The sequence below is a fragment of the Emydura macquarii genome, unplaced genomic scaffold (genome assembly GCF_026122565.2).
Source record: "Emydura macquarii macquarii isolate MOO-44397 ecotype Brisbane River unplaced genomic scaffold, CSIRO-AGI_Emac_v2 contig_1363, whole genome shotgun sequence".
In the NCBI taxonomy this organism is placed as follows: domain Eukaryota; kingdom Metazoa; phylum Chordata; order Testudines; family Chelidae; genus Emydura; species Emydura macquarii.
Window position 1 is genome coordinate 18,603,444 of NW_027131500.1, and position 24,914 is coordinate 18,628,357.

The 24,914-nt window shown below is 39.0% G+C and overlaps 1 protein-coding gene across 2 annotated transcripts in view; it reads right to left on the reverse strand.

The window, feature by feature from the left end:
• Positions 1-343: 343 nt before the first annotated feature.
• The window catches only part of GUCY1B1 (guanylate cyclase 1 soluble subunit beta 1), a 61,362-nt gene continuing 36,791 nt past the window's right edge, over positions 344-24,914 (reverse strand). The window contains exons 6-14 of one of the 2 annotated variants that reach the window (XM_067551846.1): positions 17,520-17,750; positions 16,063-16,179; positions 14,905-15,038; positions 13,052-13,249; positions 9,286-9,523; positions 8,643-8,783; positions 5,813-5,967; positions 4,828-4,954; positions 344-706 (exon numbers count right to left, since the gene is read on the reverse strand). In XM_067551846.1, the coding sequence (XP_067407947.1) occupies positions 653-706; positions 4,828-4,954; positions 5,813-5,967; positions 8,643-8,783; positions 9,286-9,523; positions 13,052-13,249; positions 14,905-15,038; positions 16,063-16,179; positions 17,520-17,750 (1,395 nt within the window). In that variant the 3' untranslated portion in view covers positions 344-652. Of the gene's footprint in view, positions 1,463-4,827; positions 4,955-5,812; positions 5,968-8,642; positions 8,784-9,285; positions 9,524-13,051; positions 13,250-14,904; positions 15,039-16,062; positions 16,180-17,519; positions 17,751-24,914 lie in introns of both variants that reach the window. The other variant, XM_067551847.1, reaches the window with a different exon arrangement.

The window sequence follows — 24,914 nt, forward strand, 5'->3', positions numbered from 1 at the left end:
TTTCAACTCCTGTAAGGGTACCTAAGCTGGACATGTCATGGGGCAGAGAGGGACCAGATGAAAAACAGTCCTCTGGTCCTCCAAATTGTGGGTTGAACGATAGACCAATAACCTATCCTCAGAAAAAAAATTAAGTTTTAGAAACACAGTGGGGTAACCATTCCAGCAAACAGAATGATAGACAAGCATGGCAGAGCCTTGTTCGTGTCCTAAGTGACATCTGGCAGCATGGGAAGATTCAAATTCAGACTTCATATACCAGAATTAAGAAGATATTTTTGTAATAGTAATATTCAGTAATATTCAGATGTTTATTTGTATTGAAGAAATAAACTTTCCAAAGAACAATGGAAAAAATAATTTATTGCGGTTCCTTTTACACATTAACATGAAACATTTATACATATATTTTTGTGCTGATAAGATAGATATACTAGATATAGACAAACTTATTTTGTACACAAAAGTAATTGCACTGTACTAACATATAATTGTATAAAGCAGATATTCAGAAAATATCATTGAGCTAAGAATGAATGTATTACTCCAACAGGAACGCCTTCTACGCTGAAGCTAACCTAATTATTCCTGACTTGTTGTCCAGAATATTATCATATTCTTCCAAGTGCTGAAACAGTATCACTTCTGAAAGCTAACAAGACCAAAACAACCTTGTCCCAGCAGTGTGCCTTTCAGTGTTTATGGTCTATTGGAAAAGAACCAAAGAACTATAAGTGGCATAAAATTGTCCTGCAATCTATTATGCACAAGTCAGCATTGAATTAATATGAATCAATGAGAAATACACAGCAAGTGAGCAGCATTTGAACAGAATTACATTTACACACAATTCAAATTGCAGTATTAGACAACCAACCCCCTCTTTTCAATATAGAAAATGTATATGTAGTATATACAGGTGGAAATTGTACAATAACAGCAAAAGAGCTGTTGTTTTCTCACCACTAATTAGCACAGTGTGTTGACTGTTATTCCCAGAAGGAAATGGAATACCCCATGATGGCATATTGAATGAAAATGGACGGCATTAATAGAATAGCTTTTATAATGATGATGAAGACGAACAGCACATATGAGAAGCACCAGATTAAAATGGTTAGCTTTGGCACACACATTGCATAATGTTATTCAGAACTATCTGATGTTTAGGACACAAGAAAGGTCACATGATCCGCAAAAAAGGGCTTGGAATAAACACCCACAGCAAAAATACAATATCAAAAGCTGAGGCAAACAACAGCAAGAGCGTCTGGAGTAAAGCAGTGAATATGATACTTTCCGGGCAGGACAGATAGGCAAATGAGAAATGCAAAGTGAAGTAATGCCCACAAATCATCAGTAATTACTACCAGACCAGTAAGTTGTTTGGGATATAGCACTGCACCCTATCCAGCGTCCTCTTCCTCTTCCCCCCAGCTCAGTAAACATCTGGCTTTATTTCCTTGAGTGCATGTAAGGAAAGTTTGAGAAATGAGGGATTGTCTTTGAAGCAGTAACGTGACATGCAGTGACAAAATAAGTTTGATACTTTTCAGTGTGGCTTTATTATACATAAAGAAAACTGTGCACAGTAAAGCAGAGACGTTGTTGTGCCAGGATCCTCGTCTTTGGGTGCCTTATTAGGAGGATTATGGCAATTCCACCATCCTCTCATCCCTCCAAATCAGCATCAGTTAGGCGGCAGGTTGCCCTAGCTTGTCCCTGACTGTCCAAGGCTTCTGTGGGCCTTGTGACAGTGAAGGCACAGGACTACCCCAATCACAGAGTGCCTCCAACCATTTATGCTGCAGTATCTGAGGTCAGCGGAGGGAAAATGTCGGAGGTCAGATTGGGAAACCAGCAGTGTAAGGAGTAAGTGAAGCGTCTCTGAAAATGGGAAACATGGGGTATGAGGCGTCTGGAGGGAACTTAGCTATATTTGCATCAGCTACCTCCCACATGGTGGATGTTATATTAAGTAATCAATATTTTTATTCCATATTCCCATTACTTTGGTTTGATTTTCAGCATTTTTGGAATGTTATGAACCATAAAAAGGTAAAAAAAAGTTATACCTGAGCCTTTCTACTAACTGGGTAGTCCTAGTTCTGTGTTTTTCAAACAAACCTGCCTCTCAGGAGTGAAGCTGCAGCTGTACTTTGTTTTAAAAACATATAAACCAGGGAATACACTACAGCAAAACAAGAGTCAGAGCTACTGTGGCCAATGCTCAGTTCAGATGCAATCCTAAAATTGCTGAGTAGAAGAAAGTGTTTAAGTAGAGAACAGAAAAAGAACACAAAACGCAAGCAAATATGGGGGCTTGGAAATCAGGGCCCCCTAAGTGGTAACTATGTTGCACTATGTTAGTGGGTGACACTGCTAAGAAGTGCTGAACCTCTACTGGTCCCATTCCGATCTATTGACACTGCAGAGACTCAGCACCTTTTAAGGTTCAGCCTAAAATCTCTATCCACTTTCTGAAAACATTTACTTCTTATGTTATGAAAGGAAATGTAATGGAAAGGTAATGAAAGGGAAAAAGAAGTTCACTGTATTGGAGGGATATTGGAGGGATCACTATGTATTGGAGGGAACAACTGGCAGGAAGATGGTCTGGTTAATTTAAGAAATCTTTTTAATTTCTAAATGATTCAATGATTCACTCCTTGTAATATGCAGGAATGTCCCCTTCTAGATATTAGAGACAAGGTAGGTGAGGTAATATCTTTTATTGGACCAACTTCTGTTGGTGAGAGCGACAAGCTTTTGAGCTTACACAGAGCTCTTCTCATATGTGAAGCTCTTCTGTAAAACTTGAAAGCTTGTCTTGCTCACCAACAGAAGCTGGTCCAGTAAAAGTCACCCATCTTGTCTCCCTAACATCCTGGGACCAAGACAGTTACAACACTGCATGCCTCCTGGATATTTTCAGGTGTGTTAACTTACAAAGGCACCTGAAAATATCTAATATCTATAGCTTCCAAATAAAGCCTGTAATCCAGACATTTACACACATGCTTAACCTCACAGCTGTGAATAGTCGCATTGAAATCAATGGTACTACACATGGTAGTAAAGTTAAGCAGGTGTGTGAGTATTTCCAGGATTGGCACCAGAGAGAAGGGGTGGTTGGAAAGAACAGGCTACATCCCTCCCTGAAGAAAAAGAGCTAGTCCAAAGCAATGAATACTGAATAAAATATAAATATAGTTGACCGATTTCTGTTTGTGGCTTATGACTATTGTGTATGGAGTTGTGCAGAGTGCAGAAGGAATATGCACTGAGCTTTCATGATACTGGCAAAGTCTGATGACAGTTGTGAAGTGCTCACAGTAGTAACGAATATCTAAAGTTCAGTGTGTCCTTGAGTATATATGTATATGAAACTTTTTAGAGAGAGAAGGATGAAAAGTTCATTTAAGGGCTCTTTTCTTTCATCTTCCAAGGTTGAGGAAAGAGCCATCAGTTTCATCTACCAAGTGAACACATCCTTTCCCTACCTCCCTCCCAAGGGGGTTGTGAGACTGAATACGTTAGTGTTAATAAAAAGCTTTTAAGATGAGAATTGCTACACAATGTAAATACTAAATATTATTAATATCAGCAGCAGCCTTGATATAATAACTCTTTTAAAATCTATTTTAAATATGTGCCCAGGCTGGAGCAGGTAGTACCCACCTGGCTGTGCATTCCTCTCTAACATTACATTTAAAAATAACATATGCTTTGTTAAATAGGAACTCTATTGCTTATAATGTAGAAAAAAGGGAAACGTGGGTTTGATAAAACCTTTTTTACCTCTGAATATGGATCTCAAAGGGAGCCATATGAAACTATAGTATCTTCTGCAACTGGTATAAAAGACAACTAGCAAAGTATCATCAAAAGTTGGCACACAGAATATTCACAAAAGTCAAAGAATTTGTTCTAAAGACTATAGATAAGTGTTCTAGAGAAAGTACAGACTGTTCCCTGAAGTATATTGCCCTGGACTAAGAAATATCGCCATGTAGTTGGTACCATTAAAAAGTCGACATTTGCTTGCTCAAATACCTGCAATAAGAACTGTGGGTAAAACTTGCAAAAGTGACTAAGTGGTTTAACAGCCTAAGTCTCATTTTCAAAAGAGATTTAGGCACTTGGGAGTCAAAGTCCCATAGACTCTGAATGAGACTTACGCTGCTAGGGCCTGGATTTTTAAAGGAATGTAGACATTGTTGCCTAAGACACATCTGAAATGAAACTCAGGCTCTTAAATCACTTTTGTGCTTTTCTGTAGCTTCCTAAATTAAGGTCTCTATCATGCAACAGCCTCTGTGGTAGGCAGAACCCCGTGCCTGCACAGGACCCCACTGACTTCAATAGGGAGCCTACACAAAGGTAGTTGCTGGACTAGCATCTAAAACTAGGAGAGACTACAGTATTTCACTCACTGCAGGCAGGCAAATGGAGAATTTTCAAATGGCACTAACTATACATGTCAACTAAATAGATGTACTGTATATTATGAAGTCTAATATAATAGAGAAATCTGTACGAAGAGAGAGATAAATATTTAAACAGCTGGCACTCCCTCAAGGACTTTTTTAAAAAATACAAAAGTATTTTTTTTAGGGAATGCATAAATAGCAAAGATAAATAATCAAGACCTTTAATCTGCTATCAAGATAGTAAACACATTAATGTAACAACATTTTACAAAATGGTTCATTTCTCATTGGAAACATTTAGTTTTGCAAGTGAAAATGGTTCTCAGTGGTTTAGATTAAACTTGCTGTATTTATGCGTTGTTTTAAAAAAGAATTACTCTTTGGTTAGTCATACCTCTGTCTCTGTACCGTTTCTGGACAAAAACCAAACTTGCATTGGTTCATTTTTACCCTTCATGGAAACAGGTCCTCTGTGTTCCAAGTGGAATTGAGGATCTGAATTTTCTGGCGTCATAAGACACCTGAAATTAAAACATTAGATTAGCCACACACACACGTGCACACAAAGAGAGAAAACATTAAACATGCTACACCTGAGGACACATTAATTACATTGTCAGGCAATATTGTAGGCCTGGCTTGACATGAGTAATTGGACATAGGTGAGGACTCATTTCTTGGGACCGAGAATTAGGAAAGTAAATGGATCAGCAGGCTGGAAACAGAATGTCTGTATTAGCTAAGATAAGGGGGAACACCCAGGGAATCATTTACAATGGACATGATAAAAATGGATAAAATAAGCCTGGAACGTAAGATGGGGAAAAGATTAAATTGTACATGGACAGTAAGTGTACAGAGCATTCTGTACAGAGATTGGTTCCTACAAAGTAACCAAGCCAATCCCAAAACGTGTAATGTAATGTATATTAAATGCAATGAAATGTGTAAATGTATATAAAGGAAGAAGCTTGCTGCGAAACTTTGGATGTGTGGTAAGCCCTATACCAATCCCCTACACACTTGAATCTGATCAACTCAGTGTCGCTTTGCTGTAGGCCAAATAAAGAAACCCGAGTGACACGACTGGAGTCAGACTGAATTCTTGGGAAGCCGAGAGGAAGATATCTTGGGGAAACCTCAATAATATCTCAAGGTGGTTATTATGTCTCACTATAAATTCCTGTGGTTGATCATCATTGTTTCCTGTGGAAATAGTAATTCGCGGTAATGCAACTTGTCACATTTCATTAATATTTTGTGCTATAATATGCGGAGTGGGATTGTCACTATCATCTCGAAAGTTATCTTAAAGGTACATTGATAAAGTTGTTTCTTTTGAAATTCTTATAATCAACAAGGGATTCTCCATTTCTCACCTGTAGGTGTACTCAGAAACATTGATTTTTCCCTTTTCTCCAGTGGTTTCTGTTCTGCTTGTTAGATTAACAGTGTTTCCAAAGAGACAGTAGCGTGGCATCCTTTGGCCTATGACACCTGTAACTACCTCCCCAGTGTGGATACCTATTGTTATCTTGAACAAGAAAAATGAAGTCTGAATGTTTTATAGTTCAATATCAATTTTACTCACTTGATGTTTCCAACTAAATACATGTATCATGCATTTTCTAAATGCTGGAGTTTATCTTTTATGATACACCAATCTCGATTCTTTACAGCCTTACACCATGTGTAGTCATTTACCCCTGTGCAGAGTGAGTGTAAAATGCTATTCATTCAGAATGGTAGCATTCTACACCCACTTTGCACAGGTGTACATGACGACACAAGGTGCAAGGCAGTGGAGAATAAGGTCCACTTTCTCAAAGTATAAGGGCATCACACAGGCACATCTTTTTGCCCTCATACAAGAAAAATACCTCTCTAAGGACTACGGTGGATCACATTTATAGATTTGGCTGAAGAAGAATTCTCTTGGTACTGGAACTGAATGAGACTACTGCAAACTCTCTTATGAGGCCAACACCACAAATCCTGGGACAGGAGTGTGCTGGTGGTGGGGGATGGAGGCTGCAGGCCACAGTGGAAGCTGTTAGGGAGATTCCATGTGGCACTGTCAATCGCAGGAACCCTCCAGGGCTATCTAAATTACATCAGGTGCTGTTTCAGCCTCTGTAGCAGGACACAAAGGTGGCTTCATGTCACCATAGTTCCTTGCCCAGGCTGTGAGTTTTGTGTTGCACTCCCCAGAGAAAGAGCACAAGAATACACTCATCGATTTTAATGACTTGTGAGTGTAACTCAGAGGAGAATTTGGCCACTGTGCATGTTACTTAAGCCATCTACATGTGCTGCGACAGGAGACTTCAAACACAGGTTTACATATCAGGTGCACAGGACACAAGGTGACTTTTATATATATATATTTTTCTTGTTAAAAAAGGAACATAAGGATTTTGAAGTTAAAACTGAGAGCAATGAGCAACTTTTAAGTCTAACATATTTCATACAGTATTTATAAATGCCAACCTTTAACCTGAACTGAGCACACAGATACGTAACTTAAAAATCTCACAAGTGTGAACACACCTGAAAGGGCGATAGAGTGTCTTCCTTTTTCCTTTCACCAAATCCATTGCCTGAAATTAATTACTAATTCCATTATCTATATGATCACCAAAGTTCAGAGCACATCTAGGATACCACAGGATAGTACTTAATAATGTTAATAATGATGTCTGAACATAACTTTTTGGTGAAATTATCAGGCTAAATTCTCTATTACAGCAGCATAAATCCAAAGTAATTTCAGTATAGCCAATGGAGCTTCTCCAGATTGAGAGCCCATCTCGTGTTGAAATAAATTTTCTGTGGGATCATTTTATTTATGCTGCATTCAGAACTGTCTCTATTTTTGCTAACAAGGAGCATGATTCCACTCTCAGGAACACTGGTGTAAATCATGAGTAACTCCAATGAAGTCATTGGAAGCCTTGACAAATGGCCACTTTCTATAAATGATGATTGAATTACCCATAATTCATGCCTAAAGTAATCAAAATAATGGGTGGGAGTAATATTATTTTAAAAACAAACAGTTTGGTTCCTGTTTTGATTAAATTAAACCGTTATTGAATTAAGTAGAAGGCACTGTCCTACCTTTTTCAATACAGATTATGATGTAAACTGTGACTCAGAATTAAGAACTTGTCCCTTTCCATGATACCCTGTACATATACAAACTAACTGGAAACTGGGAAAATCTTGCAATTATTTCATTACATTTTTAAGGAAGCCCAGTTCATACAGTGTGACAACCAGCTCAAAATCTACAAGAACATGAGCCAGCAGGCTTTCCTACTTATGGAGGATCCCAACCATTTAATATATAATGATTTTCTTCAACGATTAAAAGGTCACAAGTGAATCATGAGTTATATACACTCAAAGAACCCTGCAAAAGTTGTATTAGCATTTGTTCAGTGGGGTTTGTGTCTCAGTTTCATACAGACATGATGCTTACAAGCAAAGATGGTTCTCACTCTGAAGAATAGGCTAAGTCCTTTAAAAGACCTCTCAGTTATTGCAGAGCATCAAATCAGGCCTACTCCACTTCTATGCTCACAAATACAGTAAAACACACAGGGCTAAATTAGCTACTGGTGGAAGCAGGGGCAACTCCATTCATGTACATGGAGATATACCTGTTTATCCAGTGGTTATTTTTCTGAAGATGAGAGATTATTACAAGACCTCTAATTCTGTGTTAATTCCAAATGTAACCTCTAGTAGTCACAGTATTGCCATTCTCCATTTCAACAAGTGCCTGTGCAAACATACATTGCTGTAGAATGAAAGATTTTCCCATGCTGGCTGGTGAATCTGAACCAGAATCAAAATGGGTTGGTGAGAGAACACTATCATTCTGTACACTGTGCTTCAAGCAAATACATACTGCAGTCAGATGGGCAGTCGGAGCTTGCACTGAAATCAATGGGAGGCAAACATACATGGCCATGGGCAAAATTTGGTCCTTATGAATGGTAAGCACAGTAATAATGTTTTGAGGTTTTGGGGAAGGGGATACACATATCACACATATTTCTGTTTCTTCATATCACTGAAAAGATCGCTAATCTTCCAGCAATAATAAAACTTGTGAAGACTGGATTTTGAATTTATTGTATTGCAGTGGTAGGTTTTTTAAAAATTCAACAGCTCTCTACTGTATCCTGGACAAATACTAACCTGTACAGGCTCTCCGTCTACTTGAACCTGTCCTGCAATTTCCATCATATCCAATGCCAGGTGGCAGATAGATCGTGCATGATGAATGCATGGCTCTGGTAGACCGCTCACAGTCATATATTTGTCTCCAACTGTCTCCACCTAACAAAACATACGTTAGGCAATTATTTAATTGTCTTGTGCTTCATAAAGCTAGAGCTACTTTGGTATTTCTTTTAAGATTGCTAGACACTTCAAATACTTTTCCCTTAGCCTTTTCTATATTCCTAACACATCCTTGGAGATTCATGCACACACCTATTTAAAATTGGTTGAAGAGTTCACCATCCATTTATTAACATCTTATTTTACTAGTCTCTTTATTCTACCTTTATTTACCAAAAAGTACTTATTTTAATGATTGGATGCATTTATTTCAAATGTGCAGAGCTCCAAATCCGAGTTCTTCATTCTGTATGTTGTTGAAACATGTAGTGGACATGTTCTTTTCTTCACTGAGGACTAAACCCATACCAAAGTTGTAAAAATGTCTAATGTTCAGTGGAGTGAACAGTGATTATATTTATTTTATGACACTGCTTTACAGCAACACAGTAGCAATGGCCAAGTTACAGGGTAAATTTTTGAAAAATCTCATGTTTACCTTATAAACGAACGGATTCCTTCGTGAATCTGTCAGAATATCAAATCTTGTGTAAAGGTCATTTAAAAGATTAACAATTTTCATGGCTCCCTCTCCAGAAGCATGTTTACTGCAGAATGCATTGAATCCAACAATGCCACTGAAGAGAATGGTCACATTATCGTACCGCTTAGCTGGCACAGGACGCTTGTGTCTCAGTTCATTTGCAACAGATGGTGGAAGGACAGAATACAACAAACTAGACGTGTAAAATAAGTAAGGGATATGAAAGAGAGAGGGGGGGAAAGAGAGAGAGAGAGAGAGAAATAAATGTATTATATAAATATGACCCTAATATGTCCCTAAGTGGCTATTATATACTAATGATTTCCAACAGTTAGTGATGTAAAAGGCTTATACTGGAATATCTACTCCTTAAACAGTGGGCTCCGATATACATCAGTGTGGATCATATGATTAAATCAATTATATTACAAACACACATGCTACTAGGCCAAAACAACCACTGAACTACCAAGAAATATTTTGGTAATTCCTTTGATGTAATCTGTTAAAGATATCTGATACTACTTTTTCTTATTCCTAAAGTATGTGGGCCAGATCCTCAGCTGGTGAAACTTGGTTTTGCTCCACTGATTTCAATGGAGCTACACCAGATTACACTAGCGGAGTTTCTGGCCCTTAGGGTTTGTTACATTTTTTCAACAAAACAAACAGTCCATATGACAAAAAAGAAAACAGTGTATATTGTACATCACAATGCAAATTAAAAACTAAATCATATGCATACGCCCAAATTCTACCCTGACGGTCACCCCTTTTCAGCTCTTCACCTGCTATTGTACAGAACTCAAACTCAGCAATTTACCAAAGTGGCGACTGTTTAGCAAAAACGTCAGATGGTAACTCAGATAATATGATACTATTTTCCGACCTAATATTATGCATTTTAAAGTTCTGGCAGATCTCATCAGTTATACAGCCTGCAATAAACATTACATGCTAAGAGAGACATGAAAGCTAAAAGGAAAGGAATAAACAGGATGAGAAAGATGAGGAAGAGAGATAAGAATAATGGATGGCTGCATTTCCCCAAAGAATAACCAATGGAATATTCTAAAATTATTTGATTTTAAACACAACAAATTGCTCAGTCTCAATTAATGGAATTACTTAAACTAGTTTTAAACACATCCCTGATCTCCCTACACAATTCTAAACTCTCTCGCAATCAATGGACATGATTGTTGTGCCCCCTGTACATATGGCAAAAGGGAGGGGAAGAGACTGAAAGGAGCTTCCCCCCCTTTAATTATGCAACTGCACCCTGAAAATCATGTGTCTTGGTCCTTGCCATCCCTGAATATGAGGAATGAGGCAGAATTCTGCTGTCAGGGATAGAAAATCCAAAAGAGAGATTTCAGTGGGACTATTGAAAGGAGCAAGGCTTAATGTATGGCTGAGTCCTATTTCTGTGCTAAGTTTCAAACTTCTCTCATTTGTGCTATAAATCTGTTCTGAAAATCATGGGTAGAATTGTTTTGCAATCGGATGGTACATACGTCTATCAGAAATAAGTTTACAAATAAGCAAAATTGACAGGATTGGACCCTGAGTTCTTCCTGAAGGATAAATGCTTTGCTAGGTTTTGGTGGGAGGGGAATAATTTAAAAATACAAATTAGCAGTAACAGAAAAGTCACTTTGAAGCATGTCCAAAATGCATCCACTTAAATATTATTAAAGTCTAATAGTGTTCTTTTATGACATCACTGCACATTTTCTCTCATTACATTAATGAATATTGGGGCTGATGCTCTCAGACTGCAGCTCAGAGAAATCCCAATTCTGTAATCAGCCCTGTGCAGGTGTTTTCCTGTTCCTTCATGAAGTCCCATTAACCAGAGCGGACACTGCGGGAGGATGAGGGGTTGCCCGTGTAGATATGATCACATGATCCGACAAACCACAGTTTGGGTCAGGGAGATTTTAAATGCCTCATACAGCATAATCCAAAAAACAAACCATATCAAAACAAACAATTGTATCAATACCATAGAGAGGAGACAATCCCTCCATGAAGAACATATTGAAGTTTTTAATGGATTCTGCAATATACTGGAAATTCTAAACTTTAAATTCTAAAAGTTGCTCTTAAACTGATGTGCTGCAGCCCGTTAACCAAGCCTTGTAGAAAATTGTCTCCAGCTAAACAAGAGAAGCAGCAAAGGCAGGAACATACCACTCTCACGCCCTATTCACCTCAATGAGGTTTGAAATTCGAAGCCTAATTGGGACAATTTAAATGCTAATATTTTAAAATAAATACATGTTTTTCAGGGGGTTTTTTGTTTAAAAAATAACACTCAAATTGCATACAAAAAGGGTTCGGAGAGAGTTAAAAATTAGAAATGCAAAAGTTACACTTCTAACAGCAGAACAATTTAGCTGCATTGCACATATATAGTATTTTCAATCCTTCATTTCCTGTTTTAATGTGCACCTTGAAACTATTGTTTCAACTATTCAACTATTGTTTCAAGGTATGTATTTAATTTAATATTGTATACAGATGCCAAAAACATATAGGATGTGCAACATTGCTGAGTTAACACTGTCACTGGAATAATCCAAACTTTTAGATTTCCTGATCTTGTGTGGAACCTTTCACTTGCATTAAATATAGTTATGGATTGTTTTCTGACATGTGATATAGCAATAATTGAGGCTGATTTTTCTTATGGGTGCCAAACATTCAGGTTACCGTTCACTGATGGTAAAAATGTTTCCACAAGAAAAATAAGCATGAATAAAAAGTGGACTTTTTAAAAAGCTTCCTTTATTTTTCAGTTGCTGAACTCATCATTTCCTGGCCACTCATCTACAGTGACAGCTACTACTCTACAAGATAAGCAAAAGGAAAACAGATTTTACAGCAAGACAGTGCCAACATCCTATTAGGTACTCACAAACCTGGAGAAACTTTCCTACTATACCTCTGGTGAGTATTTTTCAAATAGGACATTTGACTATTAATCAAATCCTGCTTTTCCCATAGCCAGTTACTTAATTTACCAGTAACTGCTCCTCTTTCTGAGTCCTGTCCAGAGATCACTATGTAATAGTTATAATTTGCATGTTCAATGTACTGTCACTAGTTCACATCTCACAAGATATAGAAAAGCCAAATTCATAGCAACGTACGATAGCAGAACTCTTTTTTTTTTTTTTTGGCTGCCTCTGGACTGTAATACAATTTTCAAATAAGAAAATTAAATTCCTTGTACCCTGATTGTGTTGTCATTTTCAAATTTAAATTTTCATAATTAAATGTTCCATATTGTAGGGCAAGAATTCCTTATTATTTTATTATTCCCCTCAATGTTATTTCAAATGGCCTGATCCCTATGAATTATCTCTTTTATTTACAGGACACATAGTAAATTATAGATGATTTCTGCATCAGCGGCACTTTGTCACTGGCTCTGTCTAATGCACCTTCAGTAAGATGATTTTCTGGAACACTGTTCTCTTCAGTCATTTTAAAAGCAATGTGGGACTGTTGGTTCATTTTAGACTTTAGCTTTCTATAACAAAGAAGGGGAGGAGTCCTTCAATCTTCTATGCATGTGATATTCTATGTTGCAGATGACATTTGAGAACGTTCAGAATACACAACACTATAAAGACAAAAAAGCCTGTGCTCTCTTGTCTCCACGATTACCAGCTGTTGTTGTTTCAGTTTAAAAGTGGGAATTAATTCTTACGTGTCTGTCTTTTTCTTCTCATCTTCCAGTGCTCTTAGTGTGTGCTGAAGTCTGTCTGTGAGGATCTCCAGTTCTTGAGTCAGCTTGTATTCCTCTCTGAACTGCTCTCCCAAAAGGACTAGGTCACGGGTAGCATCATGCAACGGAATGTCACTCAGATAAAGCCCTCTTCTGGTTAAATCATCCAAGTTCATCACACTGTTATATAGAGAAATGTATTTCATTATAAATGAAATGCACATTAAAGTAAACTTGCCCAAGTAAACATTTGAAATACTGATTAGTAACTGGGTTTGGGGTTAAATAGGTAAATAGTGAGGTAATACTTTTAATGAAACTATTGGGAGTATGGGAAAACAAGTAACTTCCATCAACTATCTTGTAATTGTACACATTAATGCATGTCTTCTATTGTACATAAACATACAGAGTCCTGATTGATGCATTTATAAATGTCTAAAATAAAAAAATTACACAAATAACAGCAATGCTATTGTAACCTGTTGTTCAGTGTGTGTTACCAGCCTATCACCTGTGCACTCTCCACCAAGGATATGAATGTGTTATCTCACTGTGGCAAGGCTGATCTGCTAGCTCAAATGATAAAGGCTCATGCTTTTTAGCTCTGGAGGTTCTCATTTCAATCCCTTGTTATAACCAAAATGATGGTTGTCATGCTACAAGATGAATCTTTTACATAACTTATTTTCCAGAATTAATTTTCCAGATGATTCTAAAATATCATTGCATCTCACTGCAAACACTGCCTTGAAACTACTATGCAAGCACGTCATCAAAAGAGAAACTGATTCCTAGTTGTTCTCAGTGTTATGACAGTCATAAACCAAATGTCATGACTGTGATGGGGTGGCCTCCGTGCTCCCCTGGGCCGAGCGCTTCTTCACTATGGTAGGACACAAAATGGCCACCCGGGACTCCCACCAGTCTCAAGATGGCGGCCGTCTCTCTTCGGACCAGTCTTCCCACAGGTCTTCGCAGGCCGAGTAGTACCCTTGGGTTCTAGGGTTTGGGGTGTCCGAGCCCGCCCTCTCCTTCGGACACCAGCCCAGAAGCCCTGGCTGACAGCAGTGGCTGGCTGCTGCTCTAAGGAAATGCACAAGTCTTTTCTCTGGGCTACTTCCCTACCCGGGACCCTGTCGGGGCTAAGTGGCCACCCCACCGGGGAAGCCCCCCTGTTTTCCTCTGGCTTCTGCCACTCACTGTTCTCCTTCTTCTCCAAAGCTCCTTCTCCTTCTCCAAAGCTCCTTTTCCAAATTCCAACACTCCTTCTCCAAAGCTCCTTTTCCAAACTCCAAAGCTCTTGCTCCTTCTCCAAACTCCAAGAACACACTGCCTGGCTGGCAGGGAGCTCATATCTGCTCCCAGGCAGAGCTCAATGGGTCTTAGCTGGCTCTGGCCTCAGCTGACCCTAATTGATCCCAGCTGGCTCTGGCCTCAACTGACCCTGATTAGCCTGGAGGGAGCCTTGGGCAGCTGCTAGGGGAACAGGGCTTTGATCATTCTTGGGCTAACGTAGTGCCCTTCTACCACCCTCCGGTAGCCCCTGTCACATGACTTATTAAAAACCACTAAGTTAATGAGGTGTTCTGCTTAAAAACAGCTGAGATTTTATGTCCCAATGTTTGTAATGAATGATTTATGAGTGGGTCACATTCTATTCTCTACATGCAACTCCCTTATAGTGGTGGGCTTGCACCACTATAATTGAGATCAGAACCTGGTCCAGTGAGTTTCTATAGTCAGACACATTTAGAGACACTCTTGCAATTTGGTGGCTATTCAGCATTGTCAAATGGAGCCCAGTAGTACAGACCTTGTATTGCTCAACATACCTTGGAGAACAAAGAAAGAGAATACTGTCTGCTTCTGGTAAATAGATCATTTGACCTTTGAGACGTACACAGCTGATTTCTGTGCCAGTTAGTTCATCTTCACACTCTAGCTTTTCTACATCCAACAATCCTTCCTTGTAATGAAAAAGTAATAATTATTAAATAACAATGATACTTGTATGACTTCACCAGGCACATATCTATGTGCACATGCAAACACACACACGTAAACCTTCACTAGAAGAAAGCTCAGTCTGGAAGAAGCCTTCACTAGAAGAAAGTCTGGAATCTATCCACGAAGCATAGACTACACTGAAGACCAAAGGAACTGGTTTCTTGAACATGCCAAACTATACTGTTTTTAATTCTTCTAAGGCTTCCTATCTCAATTATTTTAGTGTCTTTCTTTACCTACATGACCACTGCTTCCCACTTTCTTCTCATTTCTTCAAAATAGTTTGATATTTAGCTTGTACTGACTTTCTTTCTTCGCCATTATGTTTTTGTTAATTGCCTAACGTTGACATTGAGACTGTGCGCATGCACTTTGCTGATTTTATCCTCCTTTTCTTCCGTTAGATGTCATTTCTTAAACTGAGGGTCTGATCCTCTCAGAGCATATGTAAGACTTCTCTTTCAGCTCTCCAGGATTACCTTATGTAGCAGTTGCTACTTCACTTGCTGCAATCATTTACATGGATTGGCCTGGCTCTTCTTCTGCCCGACTACAAAAGAGGAAGTGGGAACATGTTGGGGCTGAAGAGTGTATGTGTGTGGAAGGGCCCAAGCAGTGATATGCTATATGCTGGACTCCCAAACTATTACATAATTGCTCCCCCAAAACCAGGAGCAATTGTCCTTATGCAGCTACTCCTAGTGGGAAGCTGCAGTTGTGTAATATCATTTATTGTACAGGATCCTCTTTTGTAAAGAAGGCATCACAAGTGCAAGTATGCACCTCCCTATGCCTGCAGAATGCTCCTATAGCTCACCCTAACAGCCACATCTGAATTCATGCATCCAGCTTTTTTTGGGCCCCAGAATGGATTCAGGGCTTACTACAGCACAAAGGATTTTTGCTGAGGGCCTCTGAGTTTTCTCTTATCTCTGTAAAATGTACTTACTTATACAAAAGCCAGATGAACATTATTTGGTTACCTTGCTCCTCAATACAAAGACAGTGTTGATATGTGAAAGGATCCCATGGAAGCTAATATCAATATGAGGACGAACCAAGGAAAAAACCGACAACAGATTGCAGTTTCCTGGCTGAAGCTAAAATATAAAGGAGACAAGCAAAAGCTCATTTTTTAAGGAAATAAAAGATTTTTCTACACCAGAAAATATTCAAATAGTAGATTGTATTTCTTTCATTTTCTACACAATGCAAGGTGGAAGAGTTTTATAGTTATTGACCTAGAGAATGCAGCTGCACATTCTTTATTTAAAATATTAGACTAAACTATGGTTTTCAAGTCATGACTATGGTGCCTATGACCTTTAAAGTGCAATTCTATTCTGAAAAGTGACTCTGCAAAAACAGCAGTGCACGATATCATGTTATATCTCTCTCAACAACCCTTCAAGTAAAAGGCTGTTTTTTCTATCTGACCTCCCTACAAAGCTCACCTTATGGCTGAAAAGACAAGTGTGTTCTCTCATTCATCATCTCCAGTAAAAAAGATTCTGCCGGCCATATTCAGTAGGCCTCTAGTTACATGTATTCAATGAACCACCATGAACTGATGTGTAAAGGCACTGACCTCTCCTCTTTCTAATCCCTCCTCAACAGCCATTTTTAGGAAATCACCAAATCACAATGGTGAGGTGAAAGGTCAATCTAATTAATTAATTATACTGTAAAAATATGTAAGTGATTCAGCACCATCGAAGATATGCACGCTGCCTGTGTCACTGCATGATCTGATTAACATTACCCTCATCATACCTCTCTCCCTTCCCTTATATTGTTTACTACTCTTCCTATTTCCATCTTGTCTTAAATTAGATTGTCAGTTTTACAGGGTGGGGATCACATTATCCTATGAGTTGGCACGGTACATAGCATAACAGGGCCCCCAATCCTAACGGAGGCCTTTGAGCACTATTGTAATGTAAATAACAGCAAACAACATCAACTGTATTCTTTGGTATCATAGGCATATACTGAAATCAGAAATTGGCCGTGTAATTAGAACTTAGTTAACACTGATGTTGATGATGTCAAAGTGCATTCAGCTCCCCTGTCATATTGCAGCTATGTTAGCTCTAGAATGCTAATAAGACTTAAAAATAATAACATTATTTCTGTTGTCAAAGTTAGACCCTCTGAATACATACAGAGGACGGACCTGTTGTGGAAGAAGGTGTTATTTTTAAATAGTTCATTTTCAAAGTACAGCTGCACATTAAGGTGAGAATTAAACACTGCACTGTTAGGTACAAAAACAATCCCAAATCTATTTAATATCTTCACAATTAACCCTTGCAGAATATAACATCATATCACAACACATCACAAATAAATATGAAATTATAATAGCACTTGAATGTTGTTATTTAAAAAAATATCTAAAACACTTGTCACAGCTGTTCTCATAAGACAATGGGCTGACCTGTGGAAGGACTCTGTATATAGCATTGCCACACTGTGTGACCACCAGATCTCTGTCAAATATTATGTGGAAAGGAAAAGCCTTGCAGAAAGTGTAAGGACTGATGCGGGATTCTTGGGTCCCGTTCTCTTCAAATCTGTCAAGGTCTTCATAAAAGTCCTCTTCCTTAGACTCTTTCTCTTCGATTAAAAATTGAGTGTGGTCACAGTCTTCACTTCTCTGTTGAATAACCTGGACAAAAGAAAAGAATGATTGCAAGTTGCAATAACCTCTATCACTTGTTAATAATTGGAATTCAATTGCAAAGACAAGAATACATGTAGAGAAAAGATACATAAATATCAAAATAATAAGCCCAAGTTCTTCCAAAAATACAGTATTCCCATATACAGCTCTAGTTTTAAAAAGTCTCTATAAATCAAGGCAGGTGGAAGAATTTCTTTGTTCAACCATAGTTGCTCTTGGCACTACATGAAGATCATTCAAATACAAACAGTAAATTCTAAATTAAATAGTTATTTCTACACCAACTGGAAACATGGGGCTATACTCAGTCTTGGATTATGCTTGGTTCTGCTTGATATAGCCCAGAACACAGGACTTCTTGTAACGGAAAGCCCCCCCAGGAAGGTTTTGCATTGCCCAACTCACCTGCACCTTTATTTCTATGGGCAGCCTGCACCTGGTTAATGGGCCCCCAAAAGTAGGCAGTGCTGGTTGGGGAAAGGGCATGGCATGGCATGGAGTGTCTAAACAAGGATTTGCTCATGAAGCACCTGGCTTCAGCAGACTTCACTGCTGGGGCATTTATGCAATATAAAGCTGGCCCACCTTGGTGAACTTCCAAGAAAAAGCAGGAATGCAACCAGCCACCTACCCTCCCTAAGCATGAAATAATTCCTTCTTGTTGGAGTAGCCCCTGCTAACTTAAGGAAAGGCAATTAGCACCTCCTTGCACCAATGAAGGTGGATCAAGTCTATGATGTCTGCAGAACATAAATACAACAGTAAATAGCTGGCTTATAACAAAGAAATAGTTCCTCACTTCTAGTTCTACTTCTCACTTTGTAGAAATAAACTAAAGATGAGCATGTGGCCATTCCCATTTGTAACTCAATCTCTGTTATTACAGAGAGAGGCTTTAGCAAACCAAAGTGTACACAAGTGTGAACATTTAACAAACCACACAGAGTTTTCTTTTTTAAACCAATTGTTGTAACTTGTTAGAATGAGTTTGTTGATGCAGACACAGCAGTGAAATGAGGACAGACACATGCATGGAATTAAGTGGCAGGCAGCATCTTTTATTAAACTTTAACACAGGGAAGGAGCGCTACCCACCCATCACCCATAACCTCCTATACCAGGCATTTAATTGGTTCTAGTGGGGGGATTACACAGCTCCTTACCATATAACCCATAACACGGAGTGGCTCTCCTCTGTCTACCTTTAGGACTCAGCTCTCTCTCAGTCCTAACACCCTCCCCTCAGTGAATTCGACAAATTGTAATGTTCCTTAGTGAGTGTCCAACGTCCTTTGCTGCTGAGACTGTTCCCCTTCACCACTGGCCCCATCAATTTCCCCACCGGTTAAGGCAAAGGGTGGCATTTTTCACACATTCAGGTTGCTCACTGATTATTAGGATTAATCTTTAACTTTTGCACTTTATGTTTGCTCAGAGCTGTGCAAATATCTGGTGTGTTACTGATCGCAAGAAAGGAAAAAAATAATGCAATCTTCTAGCTGTTGCAATGGGCATGATTGTGTGCAAATCAAAGGCCCTGAATTTGCAATCATTACTCATGAAAGCAATAAGGGTTGCAGGATCAGGGCCTATAGTTAAAACCAAAAGCACCTTCTGCAAACCATAGCTGTTAATGTTTACTATTTAAAAACCAATATCATTTCATATGCTATATTGATTTAATCTCAGATTAGTATCTTGACCATATCAACTCACTTTACTCTAACAATCGTACTCAAAGTTCCTTGAAATAATGAAATTAATAGGGCTAATTTTGTTTACCCAGAAAGCCATATATCATGGTATAATTAAAGTTGATGCCTAATGAAATAACATAATTTATCAAGAAAAGACAAATTTATCTCTTCCCAATCCTTATCAGATGTAATGGGTGTAACAGAACAATTCTATTTAGGCAATACTGTTTGCAGCACATTTATTGGAACATATAAGGCTCAATTCACTTCAGGCCTAATCCAAGGTTTACTGACATCAGTGAGAAACTTCCCACAGACTTCAGTGAATTTTGGATCAGGCCCTTATGCCCTGAGCAATCCTATAGATTTCAGGAGGGTGTGAATCAGGGCAGAGAAGGCACAGTTCTTATTCAAGTGTTCAGAAAATCTAATTAACGATATAAAACATGGATTCAAGAATGTCTTGAAAACCTTTTTTTTTTTTTTTTTTTTTTTTATCCCAGACCAAAAGCCCCACAACAGACAAGATCAAAACACAGAAAAAGAAGCTTTAGGAATTCTGAGGTGGGGAGATATATCCTAGAATTATTCTAAAACATTTCTGGACGTTTCAAAAAAAGATTTTGGTACAAATTATTATCCACACAGAAATGCAATCACTTAAAATATGCAGCATATCAAGAGGTCTTCTTCCCTCTGTGAATGGTCATAACTCGTGTGCTAACAGCAGTAACAATCACACAGGGATGGATGTTACCAAAATTTGGCTCCCATTTTTGCAAGGGGAAACAATATAACAATACTTTGTGCTTCTATGGCACTGGGACGTCTAAGGATCTCAAAATAATTTACAGACATCAAGGAGTTAAGGCCCAAAATATCTTTGAAATGGATATAATGATATAAACACATATAACTGTTGTCTCCATTTTAAACAGAGGAAAGCTGAGTGGCTCAGTGACAGAGTGTGACAAAGCTGCATTCTTTGGACGCCCCGTCTTGTGCATTAAATACGGGCCCATTCTTACTCTTTGCAGTCTTGTAAAATAAGTTATTAACTTCCTTTGTCTATCTTCTTGCTTTCCTGAGGCCTGATTGTGACAGGGTCCCCGGGGTGTAACCTGGACTATGGGACTGCTGAGCCCTCCAAATGCACCAATCTGGGCTGTCTGACACCGTGATGCTAATATCAAGCTACAAACCTCTAATAGGCACTGCACTTACACAGGCATCCACAGGCAGGAACACACCCAACTGAGTTACAGGAATGATTTTCCAGCCACTCATGAACCATCAATACAGAGGCTCCAGCCAATTCCCTCCAGCTCCAGCCCTACACCCCAAGACTGTGCCAGCTTACAGGCCCCATTGGGAAGTGCAAGTTCATTAAATAGTTCACCACTCCGACAAAAGGGTAGTGGACATACAACAGCCCTTGTTAACCTGAGCTGAGATTTTCCAAGCACTTCAACCGAAATACGCCGTTTTAAATAAAACACAAAACAGATCTTTTAACTACAGAAAAACAGATTTTAAATTATTATAAGTGGTAGGTATAAAAGTCAGAGATAATTACTTTAAGAAAATAAAAAGTAAACATGCATTCTAAATCCCAAACTTTTAGTCTAAAGCCTTGTCTACACTACAAAGATAAGTTGCTAGGTCGACTTATAGCCACCGCATTAATTACTGTGGTGGCTAATGCCACACTACCTCTCCTTGGGTCGGTGGTGTGCGTCCTCACCAGAAGCTCTTCCACCAACCTAAGAGGGGCACTATGGGGAGCTGAGCCTGGCTGCCCCACTGGCTCCCGGCCTCCTGGCGGGCTGCTTCCCCTCACTCCTCATTCTCTGCCAGGAGCCAGGGGAAGATGCCCAGAGCTTCTCCCCTTCCTTTTCCCCACCAGAAGCCGGGGAAGACACGTGGGGCTTCTTGCTCCCGGAAAGCCGTGTCCAGCTGACCTGCTTCTCCCACCCCACCCCGCTAGCTCCTCACAAGAGCCAGGCTGTCCGACCTCCCAGTGGGGAGTGGTTGGAGAAGCCGCCCGGACTTCTCCCCTCCTCTTTCCTTGCCGGGAGCTGGGGGGAAGCCCAGCCAGGAGCAGGATCCAGCCGCTCAGCTCTCCGGAGAGGGGAGACCAGCTGGGCTCTAGCTGTGAAATTGACAAGAATGACAGCCAACAGCCGATGTAAGGAATGCAGTGTCTACACTGACACTGCGTCACCCTAACTACACCGACATAAGCCCCACACCTCTCGTTGAGGTGGTTTTATTATGTTGGCATAGCAGGGGAGTTACATCAATGGGAAGAGCATTTCAGTGTACACACCTCCACTGTTTTGTCAACAAAAGCTGACTTTTGTTGACAAAACTGTAGTGCAGACCAGCCATTAGCAAGAGTTGAATCAAACAATGTCTCACCCTGACAGATGGTACAAGCAGGTTACAGTTCCTCATTAAACAGACTGAACCCTTTTTCCAGCCTGCGACCAAACTCCCTCAGTTCAAAGTCTTTTTCTTCCGGTCCTTCTTCCAGGTGTTGAAATGGGGGGAGAAGGGAGAAGCCAAGTGATTATGTCACTGTCTCTCTTTTTATTCCTTCTTCCAGCTTGCTAGAAAGATCCTTGCTGTGATGTGGGGGTTAGCAAGCCCCCATTGGTCAAGCAGTCTCCACTGCCTACGTGCTCTCTCTGAGAAGTCCCTGGGATGGCCGTTGGGAGAGTGGATTCCCTTTGATGAGCCATCAGCATATGTCTGGCTGCTCCTTTGTTGCAATTCAAAGGTTGGCTGTGGGCGTCTCCCAGCCTCACAACGTAGTTCAGTAATACATATAGCAATACTTCATAACTCCACATATAATGACAGCACATACAATCCAACAGATTATTAATGTTCAAGAGATCAAGACTTTCATAAAGATACCTCACAAGGAATACTTTGTATAAAACATATCATAATTAAATGACAGTGATGAATATGGGGGTTCCAGAGTGCACATAGTGGCACACTGATGTTGTTCTGTATTTGCACTATCAAAGTGGAACTCCACAGTGGAAGGTGTTGCAGTGAGTAGTTGCAGTTGAAGAGCCAAGAGTATAAATGCGAGGAGGGAAATTACGTGTGGCCACATGAAGGAAAAGATCTGTGGGTTTGTCCAAGGACAAGGGGGGCTTAGATCTGTGTTTCTTGTGAATATAAAGTTTAAGTGACCCCATCCCTTCCCCTTCCAAAAGGTCATTACACCGTATTTGAGAGAAGGAATGAGGCTGTAGCAACATTGTAGTTAGATAGTACTGGTGGTTTTGAAGGGAAGGTCTCTCTCTCCAACAGAATGTTTTGTTTTGTTTTTTGTCAATAGGGACAACTGGGCCTCTAGAATTCAACTGATCATCCTCTTCCAAATTCCATTGATGTATCAGCATTATTAAACTATGCCTTCTGGAATATCATTTCCATCAGTGACTTTTGTGGGATTAAAGACTGGAGTTTGGATCCCACTTCTAAGAAGTCTAATTTACCACAACTAGAAAAAATTGTATAGCTTGGAGTAAAAGCTTTTCCTTTTGAAAAAATAGTTTTAGAATTTATTTTAAAAATCTCATAGTCTAAGGAAATTTCCACATCAAACACTACATCTTCCAACTATATTATTAATAGCACCTCATGATAATCTCCCTATTCTCTGCTGTCGTACTGCACCTCTTTACAGGTTCTCATCTTTTTTTTATTGATAACAAGAGAACCATATACAACTCATCAACCAATAAACGCTTGGGTTCAGCATAAAAAAAACAACCACAAAATACTAGCAATTGGCAACCTTTAGCTTTCCACATTAAACATCTCAAAGAGGCAATTTCATCATCCACCTGCGTCTCTAGTTTGGTGCATCAGCATAGGAATTAGAGTGTGGGTGAGAGCAAATGCTAATTTCCAAAGTCCTGTCATATAGGACGAGGTATTAGAACTACTGTATATCTCATATATCATGAAACATCTAGCTAGGGTTGAGAGGAGAGCGTATTCAGCTGCTTGTTAAAACTGGTGACAAGGTTAGGCATTGTTATGACGCTCCCTATAGAATTTAATAGAGAATTATATCCTTTCTATTGATTTTTAAACCATCATAAAGAATTTAATGGGAATATTATATTACCACTATAGAATTCTATAGGAGGATTTAGAACACATAGAAAAGATCATATTCTCTGTTAAATTGTATAAGTATTTATAGTAATTTCTATACATCCCTATTGATATCATACCAGTTAAATTCTATTAACCTTTTCTGTGTGTACCATGACCTCCTACTTGTGTGCCTTTTTAAAATTAAACTTCTGGGTATTTAAACATTCAGCTATATTCTTCATTCAGTTTCATCCATGTACATTTGAGCAAAACAACCTGGGCCAGATCTTCAGCTGGAGTATATAGGACCTGGCCCAAAATGACTTTGATCAAATAACACTGGTGTAACTCTAGAGCAGATGAGGACAGAACTTAACCTAATGTCTCATTATTATAATCAAGTTTACAAGCCATAGAACTTCAACAAAATGTAAATATTCCCAAAAAAGATCCTGTCAAAGCTTGAAAAATGAAACAGCAGTAACACAGTGACAAAGCCAGGAGTCAACTTTAATACTTCTTGTTTCCCTGTGTGGTCTTAGAGGGTGTGTGATATCAACCTGCCAGGTATAAGAGCTCAATCAAGACAAATCACCTTTCAGGTTTCAAAGACAGTATCTATCTGGTTCTCCCTACTGCGCGTTGTAATAAAATTTATCTCTAGAATATGTGCCTGCTTTAGCTAAATGAAAAGTCACATCAATACTGAAGGGAGAGACAATTTTGAAAAGGTCTTAACTCTGGTCCAAGTAATTAGAAATATGTCCCAAGAGCACTTGAAGCACATTTACTGCTTTGGAAAAATATGAATTTTAAAAGTATTTACTGGTTCATTCTGTGGGTCTCACACAATATTTCAGCTTTATTAAATGCACACAGTGTTGCAATTGATCCACATACATTCACCTTTTGCAAAAGCAGCATCTATAATAAATATGTTCTCCACTAAACTTTAAATGTTGTATTATTCCTCGAAAGAAATGAAGCACATGATAAATTTAGACTTGTATCAACCTGTTTAATCTTGATTCCATTGGTTTCACTGAAAGTTGTCTTTTAAAAGGATTCTTCAATTTATGATCATTTACACAAATTCAGTGGAATCAATGTGATTTAAGATGGGATGAGACCCCTGAGTTTGGTGGAGGTTTGCCAGGACTTTTATATGGTGGCCCCTGTGGATCCTCTTCCCTGACTTCATCTAGCAAGAGGAAAAGACAGCTCGAATGCTAATAATAGAACTCTTTGGCCCAAGTTGATTAGTTGTACCATAAATATTTTTTAGTTCTTATGCTGTGACTGTGTGAGAAGTTAAATAATGTTA